This window comes from Pleurodeles waltl, chromosome 4_1, assembly GCF_031143425.1.
Source record: "Pleurodeles waltl isolate 20211129_DDA chromosome 4_1, aPleWal1.hap1.20221129, whole genome shotgun sequence".
NCBI lineage: Eukaryota > Metazoa > Chordata > Amphibia > Caudata > Salamandridae > Pleurodeles > Pleurodeles waltl.
The window spans coordinates 389380084-389393744 of record NC_090442.1 but is presented as its reverse complement, the minus strand read 5'-3'; the positions used below and the strand labels follow the sequence as shown (position 1 = coordinate 389393744).

The 13661-nt window shown below is 43.6% G+C and overlaps 1 protein-coding gene across 2 annotated transcripts in view; it reads right to left on the bottom strand.

The window, feature by feature from the left end:
* IRAG2 (inositol 1,4,5-triphosphate receptor associated 2) overlaps window positions 1-13661 on the bottom strand; it is an 871311-nt gene that overhangs the window by 252512 nt on the left and 605138 nt on the right. For both annotated transcript variants that reach the window (XM_069228582.1, XM_069228581.1), the window contains exon 22: window positions 2398-2506. In XM_069228582.1, coding sequence (XP_069084683.1) covers window positions 2398-2506 — 109 coding nt within the window. The remainder of the gene's footprint in view (window positions 1-2397; window positions 2507-13661) is intronic.

Here is a 13661-nt window from a genome sequence, read left to right as displayed (position 1 = left end):
ATGCAAAAATTCTGTTGAGGCACTTGTTCAGTCAAGTCTTTACTATTCCTTGTAATGTGCAGTATTTGTTTGCTATAGCCTTTAAAATGCTGCAATTTATGTGCCAAAAACTCGAAGTACATTAAACATACATTACAAAGTTTCCCAAATCTCCTCTGCCGTTTAGTGTCAGTACCGAAGTCATTTTGGCATAATTTTGAAGTCAGCTTCCCTGCCGATGCAATACATTATAATCTGTTGCCACGCATTGCTGTGCTCTAGCACAGCGCGATCCATAGCCAATCCAATATGTCCATCACACAAGGTCACGTCGTTTAACCTTGTGTACAACTGATGACGTGACCTGCGTACGACCGCAAGGATGCTCAGAACAATGTGCGCAAGCAGTCGCTGACATCCAGAAGATGGTGTGCTGGAAAAACGGTCTTCCAAACTCTAATGTAAACACTTCGTGAGAGGCCAAGAGAAAGCATAAACACAGCTGTAACATTCAGCTGCCTTCTTACCATCATAAATCTCTATGTCCAGTCTTTTCTTTGTGCTGCCAGCGCAATCGCAGCCGTTGAATGGCTCCAATGTTTGTTTTTTATTTTTAAACTTGCACTTATTCCTTGCACAAAAAACAGGAGACAAACAATTTTTACTTCTTAAAAAAACAATATCCAGTGCTTCCCCGTATGGATCAATCATCATCAATTGGTTGTGTATGTACCGCAGTACACTGCAATTTGTTCCAAAAGTTCAATCCAGTAGAATAACGGAATGTATGTCTGAACCACTCCCCTGCCTGTATTGTTTTGTGGTTTTCAAAGAGCAAGAGTCACACTGACAAGTTCTTTGTGAGCCCTGCCACCATAACCTAGAACTCCTTGTGACATCACAACAGAGGTAAAACAAAAAAAAACGTTCCTGCCTGCTGCTGTGATGTAGGAGCAGTGAATAACTGGATTCAGAATGCAGTACTCATGCTACTGGTTCTAAATCAGAGCCACAAGTAACAAAAGGAATTATAGAAGTAACAATGAATAATTACGTTTTTACCGAAGGGCTGGGTGACATCAAATAGACACAAAAACAAATCTTGAGGGGGTATTTGTCAGAATCCTGAAGTGAAAAAACATACCCTTTATTTTCAGTCACTGATGTACATTTTTAGGGTCGAGCCTGAGACGCATGCACCCGCGTTTCACTCGAGACACTTTAGTAAATAGAAAAGGGCTCGGAGCTCAGTCCATGTCACGTCAGTGTCTTTCATTGGTTCGTGGGCTTGCCTGTTAAAATCTGCTTTCTTTCATTAGTGGAAGGCATGCATACGTCATGCCTTTTCTGGTGGTTAGCCCTCCTCGAGCTCAGCGACCAAGTACTGAAAACATACAAGGCTCGCTGTTTTACGTCCGGTTTGTGGACTACTTTCTCTCTTTTTTCGCAGCGCGATCTCGCTGGGCAGAAGTCAAGCGCTTTGCATGCCGTCGACCCTGTTACATAGTTAATTGCACTTTTGCCGGTTACGTAGATAATAGCACTTTTTCCGATAGGTTTCACAACAAGTGAACTGTAGCAGCGCGAGCGCGCTCTTTTTTTCCATTTAATGTGGCAAGAAAAGTCCGGTTGGGCGTTTACAACTGCTAATAGATCTAACTCTGAGAAATGCGAGACCCGTTGTATTGCAAATGCTTGTTATATTATGTATTGCCATTCCACACCCTCTTCCTCCACTCAAAAAAGCAGTGGTAGAGAGCAAATGGGACAGACGTACACAACCTGGCTTTCTGCAAACAACCCCAGCTCTCAGCATAAATCTTCTCTCCAACTAATATCAAAAAATTACCTGGTGTATTGCTACCCACTGCACCGCCCTGTGCATTACCCTCCACAATATAAATGAATTACAGGGTGTCCTGCCACCCCTCCCCAGTGCCTTCAATAATCCCCAACCACATCTAACAAAATAATCTGGTATTAAAATCCTCAATCACAATACAATAAATAACATTACATTTCTGTTGGGCTGCTTATATGAATGATTAGAATTCTATGTATTTTCAAAACAAATTCTGGTAGCTGAGTATTCAACTATTATTTAGAACTGCTTGAGAGCTTTTTTTTTAATAGGACCTGTTTTCAAAAATGTTTTCTGACTTTTGTTTTACCCCCGAAATTCAATGATGTCCTACCTTTTAACCACAGCCTGTAATAGACGTGTTGAATAAAATTATGATGGATTACCGGTTCTGAAACACTGCTGTTTCTCAGTCACTGGTAGACAAATGTGCATAATATGAAAATAATCAAATATGTGTTCTATTTATGAAAACATGGTGGATATCTCCATTAAGATTCAACTGCAACGATTACTAAAAGTTCCAATAAAGTTGATAGTCTTTAAAATAACCTTACCTATTAAAGGAGAATACCAGCATCGTGGGTGTGAACGAAAATGATTATTTTCTAATCCAACACATTGAAAAGCTTCTTGAATCCTGGATCTTCTGAAGGCGCAACATCTCTAATTGGAGAGTAATGAGAACACATTAAACATTTAAACAACATTTTTCAAATACATTTTAACCAAGCACTGGCAAAACTGATGAGTCTGGATTTAATGTCCTAATGCATTGCATTTGTGCACGCCTGTATTTATTCATTTTATACGGTTGGGTATTCAAGTCATTTACGATAAACAGGTATCAGTTACATTACACTCACCTCGAACAGTAAACAGAAACATATTTCGTGTATTAATTCGCTGATGGGTTTATCTCTTTATGACAGTGTTTATGAAACCCTCTTATGGTTTCAATTCTCCAGGATCGTGATTTCTGAAGTGTATCCTGTACCTATGTATTTTAAGACCTTATCCAAATGTTAAATGTCCAGCGCTAATCTCAAGTGAGTGGGTAAAGAGCTCCATGGGGCTGACCCTGAGTGCTAAAGAGATTCCAGGTAGAGCAAGCTTTTGCTTCGTGATAGTCCTCTGCCTCGGGAAATGCTTTGTAGAATAGCTAGTATAAGGGTTTGTGCAGATAAGGAGCATTGCAGGTGGGGCAACATATTTTAAAACTTATCCTGGCCTTGATAACAAGCCAATTCAGATATCTTAGGACTAGACAGATATGGTCACATTTTGTTTTCTGATATGAGATGTGCAGTTGCTTGAAGGACTACTTTTAGTGGGGATATGAAGGTTGCTGGTAAACCTGCCAAAACTGCATTGCCTGCGTCAGTTTTTGATATTATTAGAGCATGTGCAGCTGTTCTCAATTGATAATGGACAGAACGTGTTTTAATCTTTTTTATTGGTGTAGATGAAAGTTGGTGATGACGGTGGATCATAAATAAATTGCAATCAATCGTGAAACCTATTGATTTAACTGTAGTGTTGGGCTCTGCTATGAAGCTAGTCTTGGATAGCTGGGTGATTATTAGAGTGGAAACAATGTGGCTGTTGCCTTTTCTGAGTAGCATAATAAATTCAGTTTTGGGAGGATATAGGGGCCAGATGTACATAGGTAATCGTTAGATATTACCAAATAGCACATTTTTGCGATCTGCTTTTTGGGAATCGCAAGCACCCATGTAGTAATGTGTTTCACGCATTGCGCGAGTCGCAGTGGGTCGCAAATAGACCTACCTCATGAATATTAATGAGGTAGGTCTCACTTTGCGACCAATTGGGAATCGCTAAAATCACAGGGATGGTGGTCTGCTTGGGTCAGCAGACCACCAACTGCGATGGGCAATCTTTTTTTTTTTTCCTTTAATGCAATCCATTTTCATTAAAGGAAAACAGGATATGTTTAAAAAAGAAAAAAGAAAGTTTTCTTTTCATTTTACAAGAGTAGACCGTGGTTCTCGGGACCGCTGCCTCCTCTTAAAACATGTTTTTACAACCATTCTCAAGGGGGAAAGGGTCCCCTTCGGACGTCTTCCCAGGTCTGGCTTTAAGGTGGTGTGACCGGTGCGGCAGCACCAGGCGCTGACCTGGATGGGGAGGGGCACTGACCTCAGGGTCGCGCAGTGTTTAGCAATAACGTACAAAGCTTGCGATTTAAAAAAAAGCACATGCTGGATCGTTCCCTGCGTGTGCAGCCTTCAGGATGCAAATACAATGTCAAGATAACTCTTGTGATTAATATTCTTGCTAGATAGAGAGATCAGTGTTTTGTCCTGTGGCACTTCTGACTCCCCATAAAGTAGCGCAGAGGGTTAATATGTCTGATGCAAAGAACATTACTATATTTTATGTGGATAGCTGAGTGGATTAGTGAAGCCAGTCTTTACCAGTGCTTTAAAAAAATGAAATGTATGTGAGAGGGGATAAGGAGAGATGTGGGTGGAAGTGAGGGAAACAGAGGAGGTGGTCATTGGGTTGGCGGGGTGCCAAAAAAAGACTGCTGCACCTGGCGCACCACCAGCGCTAAAGCCGGCCCTGTGTGTTCCCGTTTGTGAATGGATTACCACCAACTTAAAGTTGGTGGTAAAAGGTGAATGTTTTTCAACCGCACTTTGGTCGCAAAACATTCACACATAGCACTGCAAGGGACGCCCTAAACATGCCCTTTCTTAGTACTGAAGCATGAACCCAACTTACGATTCGTTAATAAGACTATCGAATTACAAACAGGGTTTGGTATATATCAAAAGCCATTTTTCTGGTCGCAACCGGTCCGATTCTGTGAATCGGGCTGTTTGCGACCAGAAAAATCATTCGTACATCTGGCCCTTATTGCCCGCACGCCTTACGTGGCTTTTAACCCCTTCGCTGCCAGGCCTTTTCCCCTCCTGTGCCGAGCCTTTTTGTTGGCTATTTGGGGCAGTTCGCGCTTAGGCCCTCCTAACTTTTTCTCCACATAAGCTACCCATGCGTCCTTTCTTTCCAACATCCTAGGGATTCTAGAGGTACCCAGACTTTTTTTTAAACAAAATGGGAAAAAAGGACTACAGAAGAAGGCTTGTGTTTGTTTCCCTGAAAATGGCATCAACAAAGGGTTTGCAGTGGTAAAATCACCAGCTTTCCAGATTTCAGGTACTGGCAGACTAGAATTAGAAAACCCAATTTTTCAACACAATTTTGACATTTTACTGGGACATACCCCATTTTTACTATTTTTTGTGCTTTCAGACGCCTTCCAGTTAGTGGCAGAAATGGGTGAGAAACCAATGCTTGATCCCAGAAAACTAAACATTTCTGAAAAGTAGACACAAATCTGAATTCAGCAAGAGGTCATTTGTGTAGCTCCTACAAGAGTTTCCTACAGAAAATAACAGCTGCAATAAAAGAATATTGAAATTGAGGTAAAAAAACAGCCATTTTTCGCCACGTTTTACTCTAACGTTTTCCTGAGATGTCAGATTTTTTAAATCAATATACTGTTATGTCTGCTGGACTCTTCTGGTTGCAGGGATATATAGGGCTTGTAGGTTCATCAAGAACCCTTGGTACCCAGGGCCAATAAATGAGCTGCACCTTGCAATGGGTTTTCATTCTCTACCGGGTACACAGCAATTAATTTGCTGAAGTATAAAAAGTAAAAAATAGGTAGCAAGAAAACATTTGTCTTTCCAAAATGGCCACTGCTGTTGAGAAGCAGTGGTTATTTGCACATCTCTGAATTCCAGGGTGCCCATACTAGCATGTGAATTACATGGCAATTCTCAAATAGACATCTTTTTTACACACTGTCTTTCATTTGGAAGGAAAAAATGTAGAGAAAGACAAGGGGCAATAACACTTGTTTTGCTATTCTATGTTCCCCCAAGTCTCCCGATAAAAATGGTACCTCACTTGTGTGGGTAGGCCTAATGCTCGCGACAGGAAACACAAAATGGACACATCACATTTTTACATTGAAATGTGACATGTCCTTTGCAAAGGGCCTAGCTGTAGATTTTGGCCTCTAGCTCACCCAGCACGTAGGGAAACTAGTAAACTGGCTCATTTTTTAAAACAAGATACCTAGGGGAATCCAAGATAGGGTGACTTGTGGGGCTCTGACCAGGTTCTGTTACCCAGAATCCTTTGCAGGCCTCAAAATTTGGCCAACAAAAACACTTTCTTCTCATTTCGTTGACAAAGTTCTGGAATCAGAGAGGAGCCACAAATTTCCTTCCACCCAGCGTTCCCCCAAGTCTCCCGATAAAAATGGTACCTCACTTGTGTGGGTAGGCCTAGCGCCCGTGACAGGAAATGCCCCAAAACACAACGTGGACACATCACATTTTCCCAAAGAAAACAGAGCTGTTTTTTGCAAAGTGCCTAGCTGTGGATTTTGGCCTCTAGCTCAGCCGGCACCTAGGGAAACCTAGCAAACCTGTGCAGTTTTGAAAACTAGACACCTAGGGGCATCAAAGATGAGGTGACTTGTGGGGCTCTGACCAAGTTCTGTTACCCAGAATGCTTTGCAAACCTCAAAATTTGGCCAAAAAAAAAACACTTTTTCCTCTCATTTAGGTGACAAAGTTCAGGAATCTGAGAGGAGCCAAAAATGTCCTTTCACTCAGTGTTCCCCCAAGTCTCCCGATAAAAATGGTGCCTCACTTTTGTGGGTAGGCCTACTGCCCGCGAAAGGAAATGCCCCAAAACACTATCTGGACACATCAAAATGATCAAATACAAAACAACTTGTTTTTGCGGGCTGGGGGACCTGCGTTTTTGGTCCTGGGCTCAGCAGCCATCTAGGGACACCTACCAAACCCAGACAATACTGAAAACTAGACACCGAGGGGTCCAGGGAGGTGTGACTGCGTGGATTCCCCACTGTTTTCTTACCCAGAATCTTCAGCAAACCTCAAATTTAGCTAAAACAAAAAATTACATTTTCCCACATTTCTGTGCAGGATCACCGCACCAGGACAAATTTCATACCACCCAACGTTCCCCTCAGTCTCCCGGTAAAAATGATACATCATTTGTGTAGCTGGGCCAAGTGCTTGTGAGAGGGAAGAGCCAAAAACATGTCAAAATTAAGGGGAAACAAAGGGGGTCCAAAAGGACAGTTTGAAAAATAATATTTTTAGGCTGACAAGTGCAGCAGAATTTTTATCGGTATAGATGAGACAATGCTGGGTGGTAGGAATTTTGTGGATTCCTGCAGATTCCCTCACAAAAATGTGGGAAAAATGTGTGATTTCCAGCAAAGTTGGAGGTTTGCAGGGCATTGTGGGTAAGAAAATGGTGTGGGGTGCAGGTGAAACACACCACCCTGGAATCACCCAGATGTTTAGTTTTCAGATCTGTCTAGGTCTTGTGGATTTTTCTATATGGCAGGGTCCCAAAGTCCATAAAGAGCAGCCCTCACCATTCCAAGTGGGACAATTTTGAGAGTTAGCCAAGCTCTCATGGCCCAAATGTAAAACCAAACATGCAAAATTATCAAATGTCCTCTTGCTTGCCGTGGGATAAGATGTTTTAGTATGCGGGGGAGAGCTGAAAGACTGTTACCCCCTTCAGTTGGGGTGGGGGGCATAACCAGGCCCATATTGGTTGGTTGCCACCACCCCACTATTTTTTTATTTTTTTAATTCCCTGGCATCTAGTAGACTTTCTGCCCGCCCCCCCCCCCTGGGGTGTGGATCAGAGGTATTTGCCTCATCTGCCCAACCTTGGCCCCATTTTTTTCGGGTGGGGCTATGGCCCCCACCCTCTTATTTTGGGAAAAAAAACTTCCCTCGTTTCTAGTGGGCTTTCTGCCCCCCCTTGGGGGCAGATGGGTCTTTCAAAAATAGGCCAATATGGCCAACAGTAATGCGCCCCCATGGGGAGCAACCCTTATCCAAGGGGCTACCCCCCTAAAGAAAACACGTGTACACACACACACACACACCAATCCCTGGTGCCTAAGTGGTTTCTACCCCCACCTCCAGGGGCAGATCGGCATAATAGAAATATGTCGATCTGCCCCCAAGGGGAGAAGAAATGGCCTAAAATAAATTTGCCCCCCCCAGGCGAGTGACCCTTGCCTAAGGGGTCGCCCCACTTGCGTGAAATTGGGGCAAAAAAAAATCCCTGGTGCCTAGTGGTTTCTGCCCCCCTTGGGGGCAGATTGGCCTATATAAAAATCAGTCAATCTGCCCCCAAGTGGGACAGAAATGGTCTAAATACAATTTGCCCCCCAGGGGAGCGACTCTTGCCTAAAGGGTCGCTCCCCACCTCAAAAAAAAAAAAAAATGATCTGTGTCGCCTAGAGATGTCTGTCCCCCCTGGGGACAGATCGGCCTAATAACAATAGGCCGATCTGCCCCCGGGTGGGGCAGCAATGCCCTGAAATGAATTTGCCCCCTCCCCGGGGGCCGACCCTTGCCTAAGGGGTCACTCCCCTTGCGTGAATTCACATTAAAAAAGCTCCCTGGTGTCTAGTGGTTTCTGCCCCCCTTGAGGGCAGATTGGCTTCATAAAACTAGGCCGATCTGGCAGAAATGGCCTAAATATAATTTGCCCCCTAGGGGAGCGACCCTTGCCTAAGGGGTCGCTCCTCACCTCTAAAAAATAAATAAATAAATAGATAATAAAAAAATGATCCCTGGCGCCTAGAGGTTTCTATCCCCCAGGGGCAGATCGGCCTAATAACAATAGGCCGATCTGCCCCCAGGGAGGGGGCAGAAAAGGCCTTGAAAAAAAATTGCCCCCCTGGGGAGCGACCCTTGCCCAAGGGGACGCTCCCCTTATGCCAATTTCTCATTGTAAAATAAATCTGTGGTGTCTAGTTGGCATTTCAGAAGCCAGATCGCTTCACGGTCCGGCTTCTGAAATGCTCTGAGAGACTTCAAAGGGAAGAAAATTCCTTTCCTTCCCTTTGAAGCCTCTCAGGCCCCCATCACATGATTGGAAGAGAAATGCTGAGCATTTCTCTTCCGATCGCTGGATGGGGAAGTGGCCTCTCATGAGGTCAACGCACGATCGCGTGCTGACGTCATCAGACGTCACTGGGGGGGGGTTAGGGAGGGTCAGGGATGGAAGGGGAAGGGCTTTCCCTTTCATCCCTGCCTTGGGGGGGGGTGGAAGGGAAGCCCATGGAGGGAGCGCTAGTGCCCCCTCCGAGCTCCAGGCCGAGGACGTAATGGTTACATCCTCTGCACAGCAGCACTGTGCCGGTGGACGTAACCATTACGTCCCCGGCACAGAAGGGGTTAATGTGTGGGTTTACATGTATACGTAAATATATATGTGCATGAGTCTGTAAGAGAGAGACTTGCATGCAATTGTAGACTAGAACAGAAAAAACTGATAGTGGAAAAAAAAAAAAGGAATGTTTTCTGTACACAATGCTTAGTAAAATAAAATATAATGTATAAGTCAGTGTTATTTTGAGACGGTCATCCCATAGGAAGTGAAAACATACATCAAACAGTAAATAACCTGAACTGAAAGAGGAATGCTCCTCTGTGTGGAGCCAAAGCCCACTCTGTGCATTTTAAGTTGGTAATAAAAAGTCTTCATACTGATGTGCCGTTAAGACCAGCCTAACAAGAGATCCTTCTTTGTATATGTGGCAAGAAGTACTAGTTAAATACAAAGATCAAAGGTGTTATTTAGAGGGGCATTGGGGGGCGGCTACTACTAAAGAACATATGAACATAATGACATTATCATAATGCCCATTATGAAGGTGCCATCACTCAAAAATAAACGTAGGTATGTTACTGGAATGTACCAGAGAAATATTATTTTATCCAGTTTTATGCTGTAGCATTCCATCCCTCAGGTTCATCCTCAGTATCATCCGTCTTGCAGTAAAGGATTAGAAATAGAAGCGTCTTTACACCTAACTGAAATGTTCTTCTTAGTGGCCCTCATTATCTGTGACCATCAGATGGTCTATGTTATTGCTCGTCTCAAGTCTTTCGGTTCCTGTCCGCCACACAGATTCCTAGTTTCGACAGCGCATCCTGCACCTCCGCTCTTGCTGACAAAATTCCCAGACTGCCACACAACACACTACTGGGGATGATTCATACCACAGATGACACTGAGCACTAAACATCAAACCAAACGCTATGATTATTTTGGGTCAAAGGTTAAGGAAAATAAGCAATCTTGAGAAATAAGGAACCCCAGCCAGGAAGGTTCTCCCTGGTTAGTGCCAACTCGCTCATTCTACCAGCCGTCCGTCCTGGGAGCACAGGGCGCATTAAGCAGGAGTACCACACACACACATCAGAAGCAGCTGCTCAAGTCCTGGGACAGCGCACTCAGTCTCACGACCCCGTAGTACATTTCAGAATCGTTTGACTATCTTTATGACAGTATTTTGGATAAGACAATTTCAATGGAATCAAATATCTATTTATTCAGAAGATAACTTGAGTTAAATGAGATCTTGCTGGCCTTCCAGATCATGCAGCTTGTTGAACCGAGCAGGACACTATAGAATAATTAAAAAGCGTCACAAGTAAACAAAGCAACTTATGGTGAATAAGAGAAAACGTCTGCAGGACTGGAGGTAAAGGAGCAAGCAAGCACTGAAACGCATTCTTCTATGCAAGCATTTGTTGCCACTAGACATTTTGAAGTTCACCAGATAGACATTATGTGAGTGGTTACAGACCTTATGTGACGTCAGCATATCGTACAATAATGCAGTGCATATGACAAGTTTAAAAATCTAGAAAACAAACTGAAAGACTGAGTGAGAACAGGGAGGACGCCGTCCTCCGTTGATTTGAGTTGCAGCAGAAATTGTAATTCCATTAGGCAGATTTTTTTTTTTTTTTTTAGAAAAAAGTAATCAAAAATATTTTGCTCGCTCATCAGATGGGAGCTAATTTTCATTAGTTGGAAACAAGCTAAAAAAAATAAATTGGCTGTCAGTTAATCTTGCCCCCATAACAATGTATCAATAAAAGACCAAAATTGGAGGATGTAAAAAACATAAATAGCATTAGTCCATAACACCATAATCTCCAAAACAAGAGTGAAGACTTATAAATTAAAATTTAGCTGTGATGCAGAGAATTCTCGCTGTACGAACACATGACGAGAGATAGGAACATCTTTAATATGTACATCCAAACAAATTAATAGTCTGATAACGGCCACATAAGTAGCTTTTCATCTGACTTTGTTGCTCAAAACTCAAGATCAGCTACTGCTCGTACCTCACCACGTAAGCCTTTCAGGCAGACTGAAAAACAGAACAAACAATCACTGTGAAATGCTTCACAAAAAGACCTCCTAAAAGGACACAAATCACCAAGCAGAGCACACCACCGCCCTGTTAAATGTCTACTGGTATTTAATCATCCACAGTCCTCTAGTGTTGATATCCAGGATTCACGTAATGTATACCTTAATGCAGCACTAAAGGCCATATGTACGAACACATTTTCCCATTGACACAGAATGGGAAAAAACCCTTTGCTACATCTGGCCCTTAGTCCTTAAGAAACAGATTATCAGACACGTTTCCACCGCTCCTTAAACACTTTTATTATCTTTGCTGGTTTCTAAGAATTCTCTCATTCTCTCTCTCTCTGAGACAAGTGAAGCAACTCCAGGTACAAGCAGACAGGAGAGCCCTACAAACACCATGCAGCAGGGGAAAGTGTGTCTGGGGGTTTGGGACAATGAAAACGAAACTCAGACGAAAGCGTAGGTTCCACCTTCCAAGTGGCTTCCAAGCACATCCAGACGGCTTCCGACAGCCTTGTAGACAGATGTGCACGTGGACACAAACTGGGGATTGGGGGGGGAGGTGTGTGTGTGTGTGTGTGTGTGTGTGGGGGGGTGATAAAATGCTGTGCAGAATTCCCGGACTGAAATTGCGATTTTCACACAGTGACCATCAGCTCTGGCCGTTCAGTGGGCTCAAATGAGTACATTCACCAATGGAGATCAGGCAGGAGGTTCTCACAGTGTAGGGGGGGGGAGGGGGGGGGGGTGGGGGGGTTGTGGGGTGACAAGAAGATGTGATGAATGAAAACTGAGATATGAAATTTACACAAAAAATCCTCTAACTGAAATACCAATGGGATTGATGACTAATACATTGTGCACCTAGGTGACAGGTTTCCCTTTCCTGGATCAAAACTATGGAATTACTACCACTACTAACTGATCAATGTATTTTTTGACCTGAATATCAAATGCAATTCTTCTGTGCCAGTCAAGTTGGAAATATTTGAGCACACTGCTTTTAATTTGGATAGAATTGATTCAGCAATCAGTTAAAAGCTGATAGCAATTCAATGTAATGGGTGCAACATTTTAATATTTATTTTTATACATCAACACCGCCCATTTTTGTTCTTTTAACCTCAGACTGGTACAGTTATTGTTAGACCTGGCGTTCGTGGCACAGTTTTCCCCTAACCTTTTGCCTTCAGACCTCCTGTTTGTGCGGACTTCGTTTCTGAGGGACTTAAAACTCTGCACACGCTAAAGTGCTTGTGCTCCTTCTCCAAAACATGGTAGCATTGGCTTATACCCAATTGGCATTTTTGATTTACCTGCAAGTCCTTACTAAAGTGGCACTTCCTGTGCCCTGGGTCTGTTAATTAAATGCTACTAGTGAGCCTCTGGCACAGATTGTGCTACCAACGTAAATAGCACTCTAAAAATGTCTCAGGGCTGCCATTGCAGCCTGTGTGTGAAGTTTTATTCTGCAATTTGGACCTGGCATGCTAAACCGTTTGCTAGGCCCAGACATTCCTTTTTAACACATATAAGTCACCCTTAGTGTAGGCCCTGGAGAGCCCAGAGGGCAAGGTGCAATGTATTTAAAAAGTAGGTCATGTGTGTTTAGGTTTTACATGCCCTGGCAGTGAAAAACTCAAATTCCTTTTTCACTACTGCACGTACTTTTTCTCCCATAGGATAATATTGGAGTTACGTTATTACATTTTCCAAGTGTAACCCCTTCATGTCTGGTGTCTCTGGAATCACAATTTAAATTCCTAACTTATGATAAATCGAATTTTAAATCACAATTCTGGAAATGCCGCTTTTAGAAAGTTGGCATTTTCTTACCTCAGCCATTTTGTTCCTGTATCCTGCCTCTGAGTCACATGACTGGGTATCGGTGACAGCTGGGCTTTGTGTATTCCCCCTAGGCAGCCAGATAATGGGATGTTACGTGCAATTGGATGGGTCATCACTGGCAGGATGAGGGGGAGGAGTTGGGCCCATACAAAGGGTGACATAACCCCTGTAGTCTACAGCTAAGGTCAGGATGGCAGGTACCTCTGAACTTCAAAAGCAAGCCTGTAGAAGCTTCTCCCCACTTCAAAGGCACTACTGTGTATAAAAGAAGGACCTTAGACACCAACTCTTCTATACACTTCTGGACCTGTAGATTCTCTGCCAGGAAGGACTGCTGTGCTGTTACAAGGCCACTCTGCGGGACTGTTCCTCTGTAGGAACTGCTGCCCTGCTGTGCCGACCTGTTGACTGCTACACTCCTGCCTGGGCGAAGATGACTATACCTGCATCTCCTGAACCGCGAACCCAGAGTGGCTCCAAGGGCTACTGGGCGGGCCTCCTGATCTGAGGGACATAACAGGTTTCCAACAACCCTGCAACTGCACCTGGACTCTATCTGTGAGTACCCTCCCAAGTGAGGCCACCCCAGTCCTAGATCCATGGAAGTAGGCTTGATGTGCTCTGCCAGTCTCTATGGATGCATCTGAACCAAAGCATCTCCTCTGCTGTGAGGTACAAACCAGAG